At 36.7% G+C, this 15,440-nt stretch overlaps 1 protein-coding gene across 5 annotated transcripts in view; it reads right to left on the bottom strand.

Moving 5' to 3' along the window:
- Window positions 1-15,440, bottom strand: part of LOC306641275 (uncharacterized protein C10orf67, mitochondrial) — a 169,159-nt gene that overhangs the window by 12,723 nt on the left and 140,996 nt on the right. For all 5 annotated transcript variants that reach the window (XM_079106336.1, XM_079106332.1, XM_079106334.1 and 2 more), the window contains 2 exons: window positions 7,008-7,088; window positions 6,863-6,923 (listed from right to left, as the gene is read on the bottom strand). In XM_079106336.1, coding sequence (XP_078962462.1) covers window positions 6,863-6,923; window positions 7,008-7,088 — 142 coding nt within the window. The remainder of the gene's footprint in view (window positions 1-6,862; window positions 6,924-7,007; window positions 7,089-15,440) is intronic.

Here is a 15,440-nt window from a genome sequence, read left to right as displayed (position 1 = left end):
GTTTAATCACACAATTCATTTATACTTCAGACTGGTTGTAGTTCAGCAGTAGAGCATTTGCCTAGCATGTGCAAGGCCCTGGTTTCAGTTCCCAGCAGCTCAAAAAATAAAAAATAATAATTTATGCTTATATATACCTCATACACAGAGCCTGGAGATTTTTGTATACAACATTTTTAATAATTTTGTGCATGAAACAATTTTGTGGCATGAAATTTTCACGGGTGGTGTCATGCTGGCAAAAAGTTTTTGATTCTGAACCTGTAGCACATTCATACAGCAGAATTTACTATACAGCAGATAAAATAAATGAACTCAAGCTACATATGGCAAAATGCTGTAACTGAATTAAAAAACAGCATTTATAGAAAAAAATCAAGGACACATACATTTCATTATCATTCATATAAAACCACATGACAAATGATACATTGTTTATGAATGTGTGGGTATGTATGTATAATGATGTAAAATATGCAACATTGATAAATTCTCAAATTAGAGCAGTGGTTAGCACTGGGGATGGGAGAAAGGAAATGGTAACAGGAAGATTCAACTGTATCTTCATTGTTTTTTTCTCTTCTAAATCAAGTACGGTAAATTCTAATAGAACCAGGTGGTATGTAATTCTTGATATTTTCTGAATATTTTAAATATTTTATAATAAAAAACAAATAGCTTCTACTTTATCTGTTTATGAAAAATAAAGCCTTTCTTCAATTACATCCTTACTGTTACAATAACATAAACAATATAATTATTTCATCTTTTCTTAGTCCCTCTAGCTTACATTTATATAAAATTTAATAGTAGACAAAATATTTATTTCTAGGACATACTTTTTCCCCATGAGATTGTTTTTTTTTTTTTCCTCTCATTTTCATTTTTTTCTTTTTTTGTGGTACTAGGGATTGAACCCAGAGGCCTTCTATCACTGAGTGTGATATACCAGTTCTTTTAATTTTATTTTGATACAGGGTCTCACTAAATTGCAGAGGCTGACCTTGAACTTGCAATCCTTCTGCTTCATCCTCCCCAGTTGCTGGAATTACAGGTTGGCACCATAGCACCTGGCTCAATACCCACTTTTCTGATCTCAATCTACTCCTGCAAAATTCAAAGCTGGGGTTCCTTCAGTTGAAAGAAATATTAACATGGCATCTTTCATACACAAGGATGTCATGTCAAACTCAAGGTCGATAAGTTTGTGGGTTCACATAAATCCATATACAATAATATCCTGTAACACTTTGCCACTTCTGTAACAGAACCATTCTTAAATTAAACAATTAACACCTACTAGTTTCTGCCCTAATTAATCTGTCCTCAATATTTTGTTACACAATAAAGGCTTATACAATTAATAATGCCTTTTACATAACCACAGTATTAGGCTGCAACCAGGCAGCTAAGATTTGGGATGAAGTCATTGGTCACAGGATCCAGAGAAGTTGCTAGTATCCAACTCATGATCCCAGAACTGAACTAACCAGAAATCATTCTTTTTTGTCTTTTCCTTCATGATTTGGAGACCTCTAAACACCAGGTGTTAGAATAATAACTGTGTTTAGTGGTATTTATTAAATGAAACACTGTCTATATATACCTAAAAGTATCACCAGACTAAATTAATACCATACCGTTCATCAGATTAAAAAAGTGTTTAATATGTATTAAACTTTCTTCTACTAAATGTTAACAACCTTGCAAATTTGAAGTCATTACTGACTTATTTATTTCAAAGAGTAGCACTGTATTTTCAAAGCATGGGTCACATTTTCTTTTCGTTTGTCACATTTTTCAAGCTCCCGTCTGAACTATGGACACAGCTTCAGTTAGAGAGCCTCTTACTTTTATCGTTACTTCTCTAATCCAATTGCTTATCCTCATCCCTTCCTATGTCCTTTCAATTCCCTGCATTTGGAATGACAATTAAGAGACAAGCTACTGATTTCTAGGTTTATCATCTAATATCCTGATTCGTATGCCTCAAGAAGAAAGTATCTCATAATAAATGTACAAAAAGCAAGGAAAATTCCCAAGGAAAGGTAGAGAATCAGCTCAAATCTCCAAGACAAGTTGGCACATATCACCTAGAAATATGACATTTGAATAATAACTACTTGGTGACAACAAAGGAAGTAGTAGAAAAGTTGGTGGCAGAGACATCATTAATATTTACAGGCTTCTATTAATATACCGAATGTGATAAATCAGGTTAGCTTTGGAACTTAACCCATAATTCATTGGTTAATTCCTTCTATCAATTACATGCTAAAAGATTATGTGTCATCTGTATGCATAGTAATATAAGGTGTGCATTTTAATGTAAATTTGAAAACCCTCCAAATTATATTAATCATAGCTGATGAGCTAGAAACAATATATATAACAATGCTAACTTGTTGGATTTCATTTTTATTTATGCCTATGATTTATTTTTATCTTTTATCTAATTCTAACTCCTGTGTGATTTTCAAAATTATTTTTGTTATTTAAAACAACAACAGGGACGACTGAACTCTGAACTCCACTTTCAATGAACATTAATCTTTATACATCGGTGGAAAATATGTTTATATACAACACATTTCAGGTCTAAAGTTCCAAAGGGTGGAAAGAAAGTCCCTTCAATGATAGCAAATGCAATGTGATCACTCTATTCTTCAAAAGCCTTTCCAATCACCTCCTGGAAGTTTCTTCCCTAGAAGTTCCAGAGAATGAACAACACAATGTAATCTAGGTTTGAATTTGGGTTTCTCCTGTGTTTCAGATACTGATGTTTGAGCCTTTTATTCCTGACAAGCCACTTAAAGAGCCACTGTTACTTTGAGGTTTTATCTACAAGATTCGTGTCTCTTGAGCTCATTAAGAACATTTCCAAAGATTACAATGTCAATAGCACCTAATTACTGGGCTGTGAGAAAGGTCTTCTTGAGTACATAGAATCTGCGGAAGTGCTGGGTACACAATGAGCAGCTCAGATCCCAAATTTTATCACAGGTAAGCAGCAAACAAATTAATAATCTTACTTGCACCCTCCTGGGATAATTACGGCTGCATAAAAAACTGCTTTGAAATTTGGCAGATAGTATTGTGCCTTATTTTTAGTCCCTTATATGAACCAGAATTTATTCATTTCTTAAAACTTTCTGTGTGGCACAGATGACTCTCTGTGGCTCTCTTTAGAATTTTTAGGATTTGCAATGTAACAAAAAATCACTTTCAACCTGCTTAGGCAGGACACACCTGATACAACCTTGTTTCGAATTATATTTTGTATTTTAATTCACTGTATGTTTCTATACTAACACTAGATTTTAGTTATACTTATGCCTGGTAGAAAATGAGTTATTAAAGAAGCAAAGGAGAGATGAATTATTTTAATTCACTAGCCTGCCAGGGCATTATTGCTCTCACAGGTGGGTTAAAATGTAGGTTAGGTATTATATTATGAATAGCTCAGGAGGAAAAGTGTACAGAGGGATTAGCTAGGTACATCACATATATTATCTTGTTTAGTCCTTTTTTCTTTTCTGTAGTGCTATTGCGCAAATCCAGGGCTTCATGCATGCTAGGCAACTCTCACTGGGCCACACCACCAGCCCTTATTTAATGATTTTACTAAACTTTCAAGGTGGGGTTGCCATCTCCAATTCACATAGCAGAGGGAACTGGAACGACCTCCCCATTGAGTGAGTGATTAACAGAAGTTGGAAGCAATGCCAGTCGACTTCCCAAGCCCATGTCCTTTCTCTTCCATCATGTGCTTCTCCATTGCTAGCGGAATAGGACAGACCTGGCCATGCACAAGTCTTGGGGTGAGTCAGTATGATCAAGTGGTGACAGGCAGATGGGCCCTTTGGCCGCTCTGTTGAATTTGAATCCTCCTGCTCCCTACTGGTGGTATAACCCTGGCCGTTTATTAAACTCTACTGTAATCAATTCTCTCGTCTGTGAAATTGGGGAAAACAGGGGAACTTACCTTGGTGAGAATCAGAGTTAAAACCTGAAAGCCATTTAGAGGATTGGCTAGGTCCACTAGACATTAACTATACGTCTTTTATTGGTTGGTTTGTTTTTTGTTTATTTCTTTTGAGACGGGGTCTTACTATGTTGCTCAGGGTGGTCTTGAACGTGCAAGCTCAAGTAATCTCCCTGTATCAATCTCTGAAAGTAGCTGGGACCACAGGCATGTGCCACCATATCTGGTAGCTATACATACTTTAAAAAGTATTTTATGGTGTGGCAGTATAGCCTAAGAACTTAAATCTTTGATGTAAGGCTGAGGATCCTGTGTCAGAGAGGATAACTTTCAGTAAGATATTGTAAATATTAATATTCTATCTGCATATTTGAAAATATGGAACAAAAGACAACAGTGATTTGAGAGAGCTTGGTTTGGGGTCTATCACCAGATACATCATAATACCTACCATCATGTTCTAGAAAATAATAGAGATTTATTTATCAGACATATTTTAACCATGTAGCTAACACTTCTTTCATATGTATTCATGAATTAGTGCTCGAAAACTCTGATAGTGTATTAGATTATTTACTAGAAGTCTGAAAGGGGTTCTCAACCTTCCAAAGTAGCTGGGAGTGGGAAATGACTTGTTTGGTGGTCAATTTGGCCTTTTGAAAGTTGATCATGAATACCATCTACAAGCCATTAAAGATAGTTTTCTAATGAGAACATTCATTTGCTCCTCAGATTAGTAAATTAATAACTAATTTCTGCTTTTCATTTGTTTTTGTTTGATAAATATAGAAGATTCATTTCTAGCAGATTATGGAGTAACTGGAACCAATTCACCAGAAACTTTGTTAACTAGTTTATATCCCAGCACTATATCCTCAGAGGGACAAACGTGACATGTTGAAGTTGTATCAGACATTTATTTTTCTGTTTAGAGTTTCCTTTTCTTTTTTGTATCAGAGATTTAATAGGAAGAAACTTAAGGGTTCTGTCCAAAGGCATTTGGCGTAAAAATTTTCACACTTGTCCTGTACAATGCAGATTAATATTCAGAATCATGAACTTTGTGATACAGTATTGAGTTATGGGTCATAAGAGAGCATTTATATTCAATTTTATCAGTAAGATAAAGAAAATGAACTAATGAATCTAGGGAGGATTTTCAGCAAAGAGAATGGAAATAACTGTATTTTGCATCTTCAGGGATAAGGAAAGGGGGTGGCGGTGTTTATTTCATGGTTATTTTTGCCAGTAATATTTTATATAACAGGCACCCATTATTTGTGTTACCTGAGATAGACCTTTTTTTTTTAGTGGTACTGGTGATTAAACCCAGTAATGCACTACCACTGAGCTTATCTTCAGCCCTTTTCATTTGGATGGTGGGGTAGTATCTCACTAAATTGCCTACGCTGGCAGTGAACTTGGGGTCCTCCTGCCTCGGCCTCCTGAATAGCTGGGATTACAGGCATGTGCCACTGCACCCAGCTCCTCTACAAAATGGTTTGCTTGGCTGGGGAAAGTCAATTTTGGATGTAAAATCCTCCGATGAATATTTAGGAAAATGAAATGCTATCGTTAACTAAACTTCCTCTTAAAATTTCAGGTCAACTTCAGATTCCAAATTACCAATCCACATTTTCATGATAAATCATGAGTATATTAAGATGCTAAAGAAATAAATTAGCATATGGGTTAAAATTTCCAACAAACTCAACCGATTTAATTAGTTACTTACATGACAGTACTTTTAAAGATCACTGCTTCCTAAGCTATTGGATGCATGCTGTGGAGTCCAAACTCAGCATTACTGTAATATAAGTATCAGCTCAAGAGAGGCAGCTGGCACTATGAATGCTGAAAGAATCCTTTGTAACCAGGGAAGGTACCTGTGGAACTGATATCACCTGTACACATAAGCACCATGGAAAAAGTTTCTCTGTTGGATAGAGGCCCAGGACAAGAGATACTCTTCATATCTCTGCTGAGGTTTTCAAAAAATAGAGGATTTTATACTTAGGGGCTGAGGATTTAAACTTTTATTACACATTTCCTCCTTGCATAAAGAATTCATTAACAAAGTCTACTTTTAAATCTTCCTGGACATGAAAAACAAATTACTGGCACTCTTAAGTCGTGATCAATAATTTAGACTAACAGTGCCATACTTTGTAATTTTGACTTGCTTATTACAGCCTACTAATTAATACACTTTCAGCAATTAATGTCTTTACATTCACATGCTTGCCTTTGCCTCTGAACGCCCTCAGCTGTAGTCCTTAGAACACAGACGTTTGAAGGAAGATGCAGGTAAGTAGGTTTCCTATTTGGGTTTCTAAATTTAGAGAAAAGTCTTATAGACACATGTAGACAAAGGGACTTCCATTTTTATAAAAGTCCAGTGTGAAGCTCTTCAAGGACTGATGGGAGATACAGTTGCTGGAAATAGTTGTACTTTTCTCCTAATTATTAAACTGGAAAAACAGGAAATTAACAAGAGCTTCATGTTTGCTAACAGTTTAATAAAAAAGAAACTGGATTCCAACTGAGACAGTTTTGGATTTTGAAACAGACAAATTCATTTTCAGTTACCAGTGGTCAGATTTCAGGAATACATATTAATATATCTTTATTCATCTTATCTATGCATATTCTTATAAATTGACTGAAAAGAGTCATTCAGAATACCAAACACCTTCGGGTCAAAAAAAGTTATTCAAGACTAAGTACTCATACTGTGTGTGAACCTCTTTCCAACAATAGAGATTTTTACCTCCTTCTTATTTTTCTTTGGGAGATGCTGGGGGTTGAACCCAGAATCTCAAGCATGCCAGACAAGAGCTCTACCACTGAGCTACCACCAGACCCCAAGATTCTTACCTCTGGGTGATTGATACAATGATATCTGATCACTAACTGTGTCCTGGTACTTTTTGTCTACCTGTAAGGAGACCAAAAATTTCATTACTGACATTCAATAATATTAACTGATTAAATATTTAATAGGGAAAAATAATCTTCCTACCAAATTCAAATGATAATCACTTGAAGAAGATGCAGTTTCTTCCAAGTTCATTTTAGACTGCACAAATAAAGGTTTCACTTTCTGAAAGACACAAAAGTTATGTTCTTTGTGATCAAGGGGGAATAAAGCCCAGTCTAATGGATGTCAATGTTCTTCGACCCTCAGTCAGCTTAGATATGAAAAGTATGCTTGTAACTCCATATTTGCTTAAAGATGGATGGAAAATCCTTCCCTTTAAATCAGTGGAAAAACTACCTTCTTATGCTGGCCATTTTGAGAAAAAACTCACAAAACATGTTTGCCTCATAATCTTCTGATTCCATTTTCTTATGGTTGTCCCTTCAACTTGGGATAAGCCAGCCCTCCTTATCTGCAGGTTCTGCATTTGTAGACTCTAACAACATCAAGAAAAAAAAAAAACAAACCCCAAAACCAGCACAACTGTTTCCTGAACACATACAGACTTTTTCCTTGTTATTCTTCCCTAAACAATACAGTATAACAGCCATTTACTTACATAGCGCTTACATCGTATTGGATATTATAAGTAGTCTAGAGGTGATCTACAGTATGCAAGAGATGGCGCATTGGTTACATGCAAGTAGCATGCCATTTTAAGTAAGGAACTTGAGCATCCAAGGATCTTGGTGTCTGCTGGGATCCTGGAATTGGTGATAACTGTACTTGTAACTGGTCGGGAAACACAGGGTCCTCTCCAGCACCACCCAGCTACTGGAAGTGATAGCAATGGTGTCCTGATCGCCAAGAACTGAATAGTCAAAAAAACTTTTTTTTTTTTTTCCTTCTAGGGGGTCAGAAGTAGCAGCACACAGGCAGAACTGTCACCAACATCATGTAGTACAAAGTAAATGACATTTAAATTGTGCAGGTCAAAAGAATCATAAGAACATTAAGTACATTTATTGAAGAAAGGTCCGAGCACATAGCTCAGGGTTTTTTTTTTTAACTGTCAATTCCTATTTTATTGAGATCATTTATGATCATTATCAAGCAGTATGAACATAATCACATCGCTATATTTTTATACAAAAGTTGCATCACCACAAACGTATGAGTGATGTGTTTTGCATAGCTCAGGGTTTATGTCAATTTTTCCCTGTTCAGGGCTTCCCTTTCATTGGTTGTAAGTACTGATACATGCAGAACATGTGTGTATACATGTGTTTTTTCTCTACCCATAGCCTGATCACACTCCCCTTTTGTTCCCCCACAAAGAAACTATACGTTTGACTAGTATGTTTTATTTGAAAGTGACAAAAAGTGAGATTTTGCACATGTATTTTAATTTATGTTAATGGTGTAATGTGATGTGCTATTTCATCAATTCTAAGGCGTAGCCTTCTGATTTTAATACCCCTAAAAGTGGGAGGCACCTTACAATAGATGGATTGTCACAGCATAACTGGCAGCATTTTTTCTTTGAGTGACTTACAAAAGCTTGAGCTAGTTTTGAGCATATCTCAGATTCAACATTAGACTACAGTATGCCTTGTGCGATGCTGCTGTGTCACTAAGTACAAAGTTCTAAATCTGTCCATCCTTCTATATGTCCCTAAAACATGTTGCTTCTAAGCGCCACATAGTACCCCAGTCAGACATCTGCTTCATTGTGCCATCTTCTCTCCCAAGGTGACCGAGTCAGAGTCACCACGATGTCTTGCCTTTATCATGTTAGTAGCTTCCAATTCTGTCCTTTGCTCAGTTTCCCACCCATCCGCCCCAGCTCCACCCCAGAGCTGCAGTCTTGTCCCTTTCAAAGTTAAGTGAGATTGTCTTACGACTCTGCTGAAATCCCTGACAGGTTTCTGATTTTTCCCAGACTATAAAAATCAGAGTTCTGTGACCCCTCTGACCACAGTTCATTACTTTACTCTCTCCTCACTCTTCTTGCTCCCGGCAACTGGTACCAGGCACACATCCACCTTAGAGTCTTCCCATGGTTCTTTCTCTGACTAGAATGCTTTCATGGCTCTTTCCCCCGCTACCTTCCTGTCTTTTCATGAGAATGGTAAAGAAAACCAGTGTTAACTCACACATTGCTGGTGGGGACTGAAAATTGGAGCAGTGAATTTGGAAAGAAGTATGGCGACTCCTCAGAAAACTTGAAATGGAACCACCCACTTGACACAGTTATCCCATGCCTTGGCCTATACCCAAAGGACTTAAAGTCAGCATGCTACAGTGACACAGTCACATCAATGTTTATAGCAGCTCAATTCACAATAGCTAAGCTATGGAACCAACTGAGGTGCCCTTCAAAGAAAATATGGTACATATACACAATGGAATATTACTCAACCATAAAGAAAAGTGAAATTATGACATTTGCTGGTAAAAGGATGGAACTGGAGACTATCATGCTAAGTGAAACAAGCCAATCCCAAAAAAACCAAAGGCTGACTGTTCTCATGATATGCAGATGCTAAGTACTGGGGAGAGGAGGGAATAGAAGTTCACTGGAATAGAAAAGGGGAATGAAGGGAAGGGAAAGGGGGTGGGAATAGGATAGTGGAGTGAATCAGACGTACCTTTCCTATGTTCATATATGAATCACTACCAGTGTAACTCCACATCAATACAATCACAAAAATAGGAAGTTATATTCCATGTATATTTGATATGTCAAAATACATTCTAGTGTCATGTATAACTAAAAAGAACAAAAAAGCCAGTGTTAAATGTATGATTGCTAGGAATTTAAGCTCTGTTGGTTTATGACCAAAGGACTTAAAATCAGCATACTATAGTGATGCAGCCACATCAATGTTCATAGCTGCTCAATTCACAATAGCTAGATTGTGGAACTAGCCTAGATGTCTTTCACTTGATGAATGAATAAAAAAACTGTGGCATACATATACAATGGAATATTAGCCATAAAGAAGAATGCAATTATGGCATTTGCTGGTAAATGGATGGAGTTGGAGAATATCATGCTGAGTGAAATAAGCCAAGCCACGCCAAGCCAAAAAAGGAAAAAAAAAAAAAACCAAAGGCTGAAGGCTGAAGGCTGAATGTTTTCTCTGATAAGTGGATGATGATACATAGTGGAGGGAGTGGCAGAGGGGAGCATAAGAATGAAGGAACTTTGGATTATATAGAGGAAAATGGGGCAGGAGGGGATGGGGAAAGGAAAGATAGTAGACTGGGACAGACAGTATTACCCTACATACATGTATGATTACATGAAATGGTGTGAATCGACATTGTGCACAACCACAGAAATGAAAAGTTGTACCCCATTTGTGCACAATGAATCAAAATGCAGTCTGTAAAAATTAAAATTAATAAAAAGCATGGTAGCAAAAAAAAAAAAAGAAAAAGAAAAAGAAAGAAAGAAAGAAAAGAAAAGAAAAAAGAAAAGAAAAGAAAAGAAAGAGAGAGAGAGAAAAAAAGATTTTTGACCTGGAGCACTGCCTAGGCCCCGCCAGTCCACATGGATCTCCACCACCACTGCACCCCACGAGGACTCAGTGCCCTGCCCCACCTGCTGCAGCTCCCCGTCCACCAACAAGTGCTGATGCCTCTGCCCACCATCATGGATTATCCCCGACCCGGACACCACCATCTTTAGTTTGGGCAGCTCCCATCTGGGACATCGTATTATCAAGTACCTTTCATGCATCAGACTACTAAGACTGGGAGTTTTGTTGTAGATTTTTAAATTATTATTATTCCTATCTTTCTTTTTTTATTATTTTTCTCACTCTATTTTCCTCTTATCTGTTTTCTCAGAGTCTCTTTCTCCCTTTTCTCATGCTAACAACCAACTTCTTTTGATTCCACTTTCACCCTTCCTATGATCTAGTACCTCTACATTCTCACTTCTTATCTTATTAACATTACATCCTATACCCCTCCCATCCTCTTTGTACACCATTAGAAACTGTGGACCTTATTTTGCAAACCTATTGTTTATGCTGTAGATAACAATAATCAAACTCATCACTCTGTTTTTTACCACAATACTGTTAACATCTTAATAGGGACTATTTGGTTTAAGGCTGCATATTGTTTGTATTGAGTGCTGCTAATGTTGATCCCCGCCCCCCCTTAACGGAGAGGTATTAGAAACCTGTAGGGAGACTATAAACCCATAGGGGGAAACTGTAATACCTCCGATCTGCACTGTTAGAGGGGAAGATACATGAACAACATGAAGAAACAAGGGAAGAAAGTGTCCCAGACAAACCAAGATGCTATATTAATAGAATCCATTGACAGCATGGTAGAAGAAATGTCTGAAAGGGATTTCAGAACATACATAATTAAAATGATCCATGAAGTAAAGGATGATATAAGAGAGCAAATGCAGGCAATGAATGATCAATCCAATAAACAGTTAAAAGAGCAAATACAGGAAGCCAAAGATCATTTCAATAAAGAGATAGGAATTCTGAAGAAAAATGAGGGAAACAATACACCAAATTAAAAATTCATTAGAAAGCATCAACAACAGACTAGATCACTTGGAAAACCAAACCTGACAATGAAGACAAATATTTAATCTTGAAAATAAAGTTGACCACACAGAAATCATGAACAGAAACTCCAAGAATTATGGGATAACATGAAAAGACCAAATTTGAGAATTATTGGGATTGAGGAAGGCATAGAGATACAAACCAAAAGAATGAACCATCTGTTCAATGAAATAATATCAGAAAATATTATTTCTGAAGAATGAAATGGAAAATCAGATACAAGAGGTTTACAGGACACCAAATGCACAAAATTACAAGAGTCACACCAAGGCACATTATAATAAAAATGCCCATCATGCAAATGAAGATAGACTCTTAAAGACTGTGGGAGAAAAGTATCAGATTACATATAGGGGGAAACCAATATGGATATCAGCAGATTTCTCAGCCCAGACCCTAAAAGTTAGGAGGCCTGGAACAACATATTTCAAACTCTGAAAGAATATGGAAGCCAGTCAAGAATCTTATACCCAGCAAAACTAACCTTCAGATTTGATGATGAAATAAAATCCTTTCATGATTAACAGAAGTTAAAAGAATGTACAAATAGAAAGCCTATACTACAGAACATTCTCAGCAAAATATCCCATGAAGATTTTTGAACTAGATAATAGAATACAAGATTATACCACCTTCAGGAAACAAAGATAGAAGACTCTGGTAACAAATAGGCTGAGATGAAATGCAAGGGAACTATGGATGTGATATGGAAAAATGAGAAGTAAATAAAATATAGTAGTAGAATTTAATAGGACTTTCATTTCTTATATTCTTCACGGTAGCATAAGCTAATGAAAAGCATTGAGGACACTCAGGTCTTCCAGATACAGAAGTGCACACCTGTAACCCCAGAGATTTGGGAGGCTGAGGCAAGAGGATCCCAAGTTCAAGGCCAGCTTTAGCAACTTAAGGAGACCCTGTCTCAAAATAAAAGATTAAAAGGACTGGGGATGTAACTCAGTGGTAGAATACCTGCTGGGTTCAATCCTCATTACCTCAAAAAACAAAACAACAATAATAACAACAACAACAACAACAAAACTCAGTTCTAAGACTAAGAGAATATAGAAACCTCTGACTCCCATCCTGTAGCTCCCATTCATTTTGAGGGCATTTGACAAATTTAATGAATATATGGCAAGAATTGTTAAATGTTCCTATAACTCAGCAGAAGAGGCCAAAACCCAGGGTTCACCTTAGGTGTGTATTTAACAATACACCCTCACCCCATTATAAATTTGGGGTCTTAGTATTGACAGGTAAAATTACATAGCAAGGATTCAACTGAGTGTAAAAGCATCATAACATACAACATGTATTCTATAGAGAGCATATTATATATAAAGTATGGATGTTTTGTCAGACAATTATGTCTACTAGTTTGCCATAAGGCAGAGCCTCAAGAGTTGAAAATAAATTGTTGTCATAGATTTGCTTAGACTAGATATGTTAGAGCCCTGGCTAGTGAGACTAAGAAATATTATTCAACAAAATCCCAATAAAAATCCTAGCATTTTTTTTAAGAACTAGAGTTGCTGATTCTAAAAGAATTGACAAGCCAATTTTGAAGAAAGGAATAAAATTGAAGGTTTTATGGTACCTGAGATCAAGATGTACATAATGCTATAAACCAACGCAGTGTGGTATTGGCCAAAGGACTGCCAAGTAAACCAGTGGAAGAGAGCAGGGTGTTCAGAAATAGACTCAGATGTACACAGTGGTTTAGTTTAGAATGAAGGTTTAGTCTAGGAAGTCAATGGGAAAAGGAAAAACACAATCATAAGAAGTCTAAGTGGCATGTGTGATAGTCTTGGTCACAGAAAATATCATCTGTCACAGGGAAAAAAATGTAAGTTGGTGTTCATTAAAACTAAAAACTTCTGATTTCTGAAGAACACTGATCAGAAAATGGGAGGAAAAAGTTAATTGAGAAAAACATTTGCAATGTATGAAATCTGACAAAAGACTTGTATCCAGAATTAAAAAAACAAACAAACAAACAGAAACCTACAACTACCACAAAAACCCCTGTACTCCATCACAACTAAAAACAGACAATAGTACGTGGATGGCAGGGTGGGGAGTTGTTGCTTAATGAACACAAAGTCTGTTTTGCAAAGTGAAAGTAGTTCTGGGGTTTGGTTGAACAACAATGTTAATGTTCTTAACACATGAACTGTCTACTTAAAAATGGTCAAGATGGCAATTTTTCTGTTATGTGTATTGTACCACAACTTTTTAAAAAACGTCTTGAGTAGACCCTTCACAAATATCTAAGAATGGTCCAGAGGTACATGAAAAGATGTTCAACGTCATTCATTACATTCATTCGACATTCATGAATGTTCATTCATGGAAATTAGAACTACTATGAAACACCATTTAAAATGGCTAACATTTAAAAACTGACAATATCAAGTCGGTGAGGATGTAGAGCAACTGGAACTCTCAAACCTTAAAGGGAGAGTAAAATGATATAGCCACTTTGGAATATTCACAATATCTAATAAAGTTCAACATGTGTACTTCCTATGTCTCAGCCATTCTGCTCTTATCTGAGAACTATGAAAACAGACTTCTGCAAATGTCTTGTACAATAATTTCTTTCTTTTTTTTTTTTTTTTTTCCTTACTGGGGATTGAACCAGGGGTCCTCTACTAATGAACAACATCCCCAGGCCTTTTTATTTTTTTAGTTTTGAGACAGAGTCTCCTTAAGTTGCTAAGGCTGGCTTCCAACTTGCCATCCTCCTGTCTCAGCCTCCTGAGAAGTTGGGATGTCAAGTGTGTGCCATGTACAAGAATGTGTATGGCAGCTCTTCTCATAATAACTCCTAATCAGAAACAGCTGAGATGCTGTAACAAGGGAATAATGGATAATATACAAATTGTGTTATATTAATACAATAGTATGCTATTCAGCAATAAGAACACCACCTGTGACAGATCTATAAAAAAAAAGTGGATGGATCTGAAAATACTATATTGTGTAAAATAAGCCAGAAGTAAGAAAGCAGGTACTACGACTGGAAATGTAGCTCCGTGGTATAGCACTTGCCCAGCATGTTTTGAGCCCCCAGGTTCAAGTACCACCAAAAACAACAACAAAAACATCAGTGATGTGAGGATGTGGAACATGTATTATGTGAAAAGGAATGTGAGGGAACTTTTGATAAGGGTTACATAGTTCAGAACCCCTCAAATGATACATGTAATATTTGTGCCTTTTACCATATGTAAGATATACCTCAACAGTAAGTGGAGGTATTATTTTCTCAAGGAAATTCTATTCCTTTCATAGGATTTATTCAAAGTGGACATTTAAAGTTTGATATTCGTGGACTGGGAATATAGCTCAGTTGGTAGAGTGCTTGCCTCACAGGCCCGAGGCCCTGGGTTCAATCCCCAGCACCGCAAAAAAAAAAAAAAAGTTTGATGTTCCTCTATTAAAGTTTACCTAGTCTATTCTATAGGTCAGGCAGTATTCTAAACTCTGCAAATAACAGTTTATAAGACGACCCCGTCTGTGATCTCATAGAACTTACAGTCTTTAAAGGAAGGACCCATACTGTCTTGTTTACCTCTTATTCCCAGCAAGGAGCATGGTGGTTGGTTGGTTTTGCACTTAATAAATATCGATGGGGTGAATAAGTGAGAGAGTGTAGGGAATGGAGGGATGATGTTATTGTATCCCAAACTCACTCATTCACCTGCTCACTCTATTTCCCTCTCTGTTGTTCTTAAACACATTCTATTTGCACTGTTGAGTGTGTCAAGTGTCAACACTCTGTACGGATGTACAGGTAGACTCCTGAACCTCAACCGAGTGAGTAGTGGCACATGGATGTATTCCAGACTAGACAGAGTACCATTCCTCCTCCATGAGTTTCTTGGTTATTTGAGGGCAAGGTTTTTCTCAAGAAAAAAAA

Source organism: Sciurus vulgaris, assembly GCF_902686455.1.
Source record: "Sciurus vulgaris genome assembly, chromosome: 12".
In the NCBI taxonomy this organism is placed as follows: Eukaryota; Metazoa; Chordata; class Mammalia; order Rodentia; family Sciuridae; genus Sciurus; species Sciurus vulgaris.
This window is presented reverse-complemented; position numbering and strand designations above follow the sequence as displayed.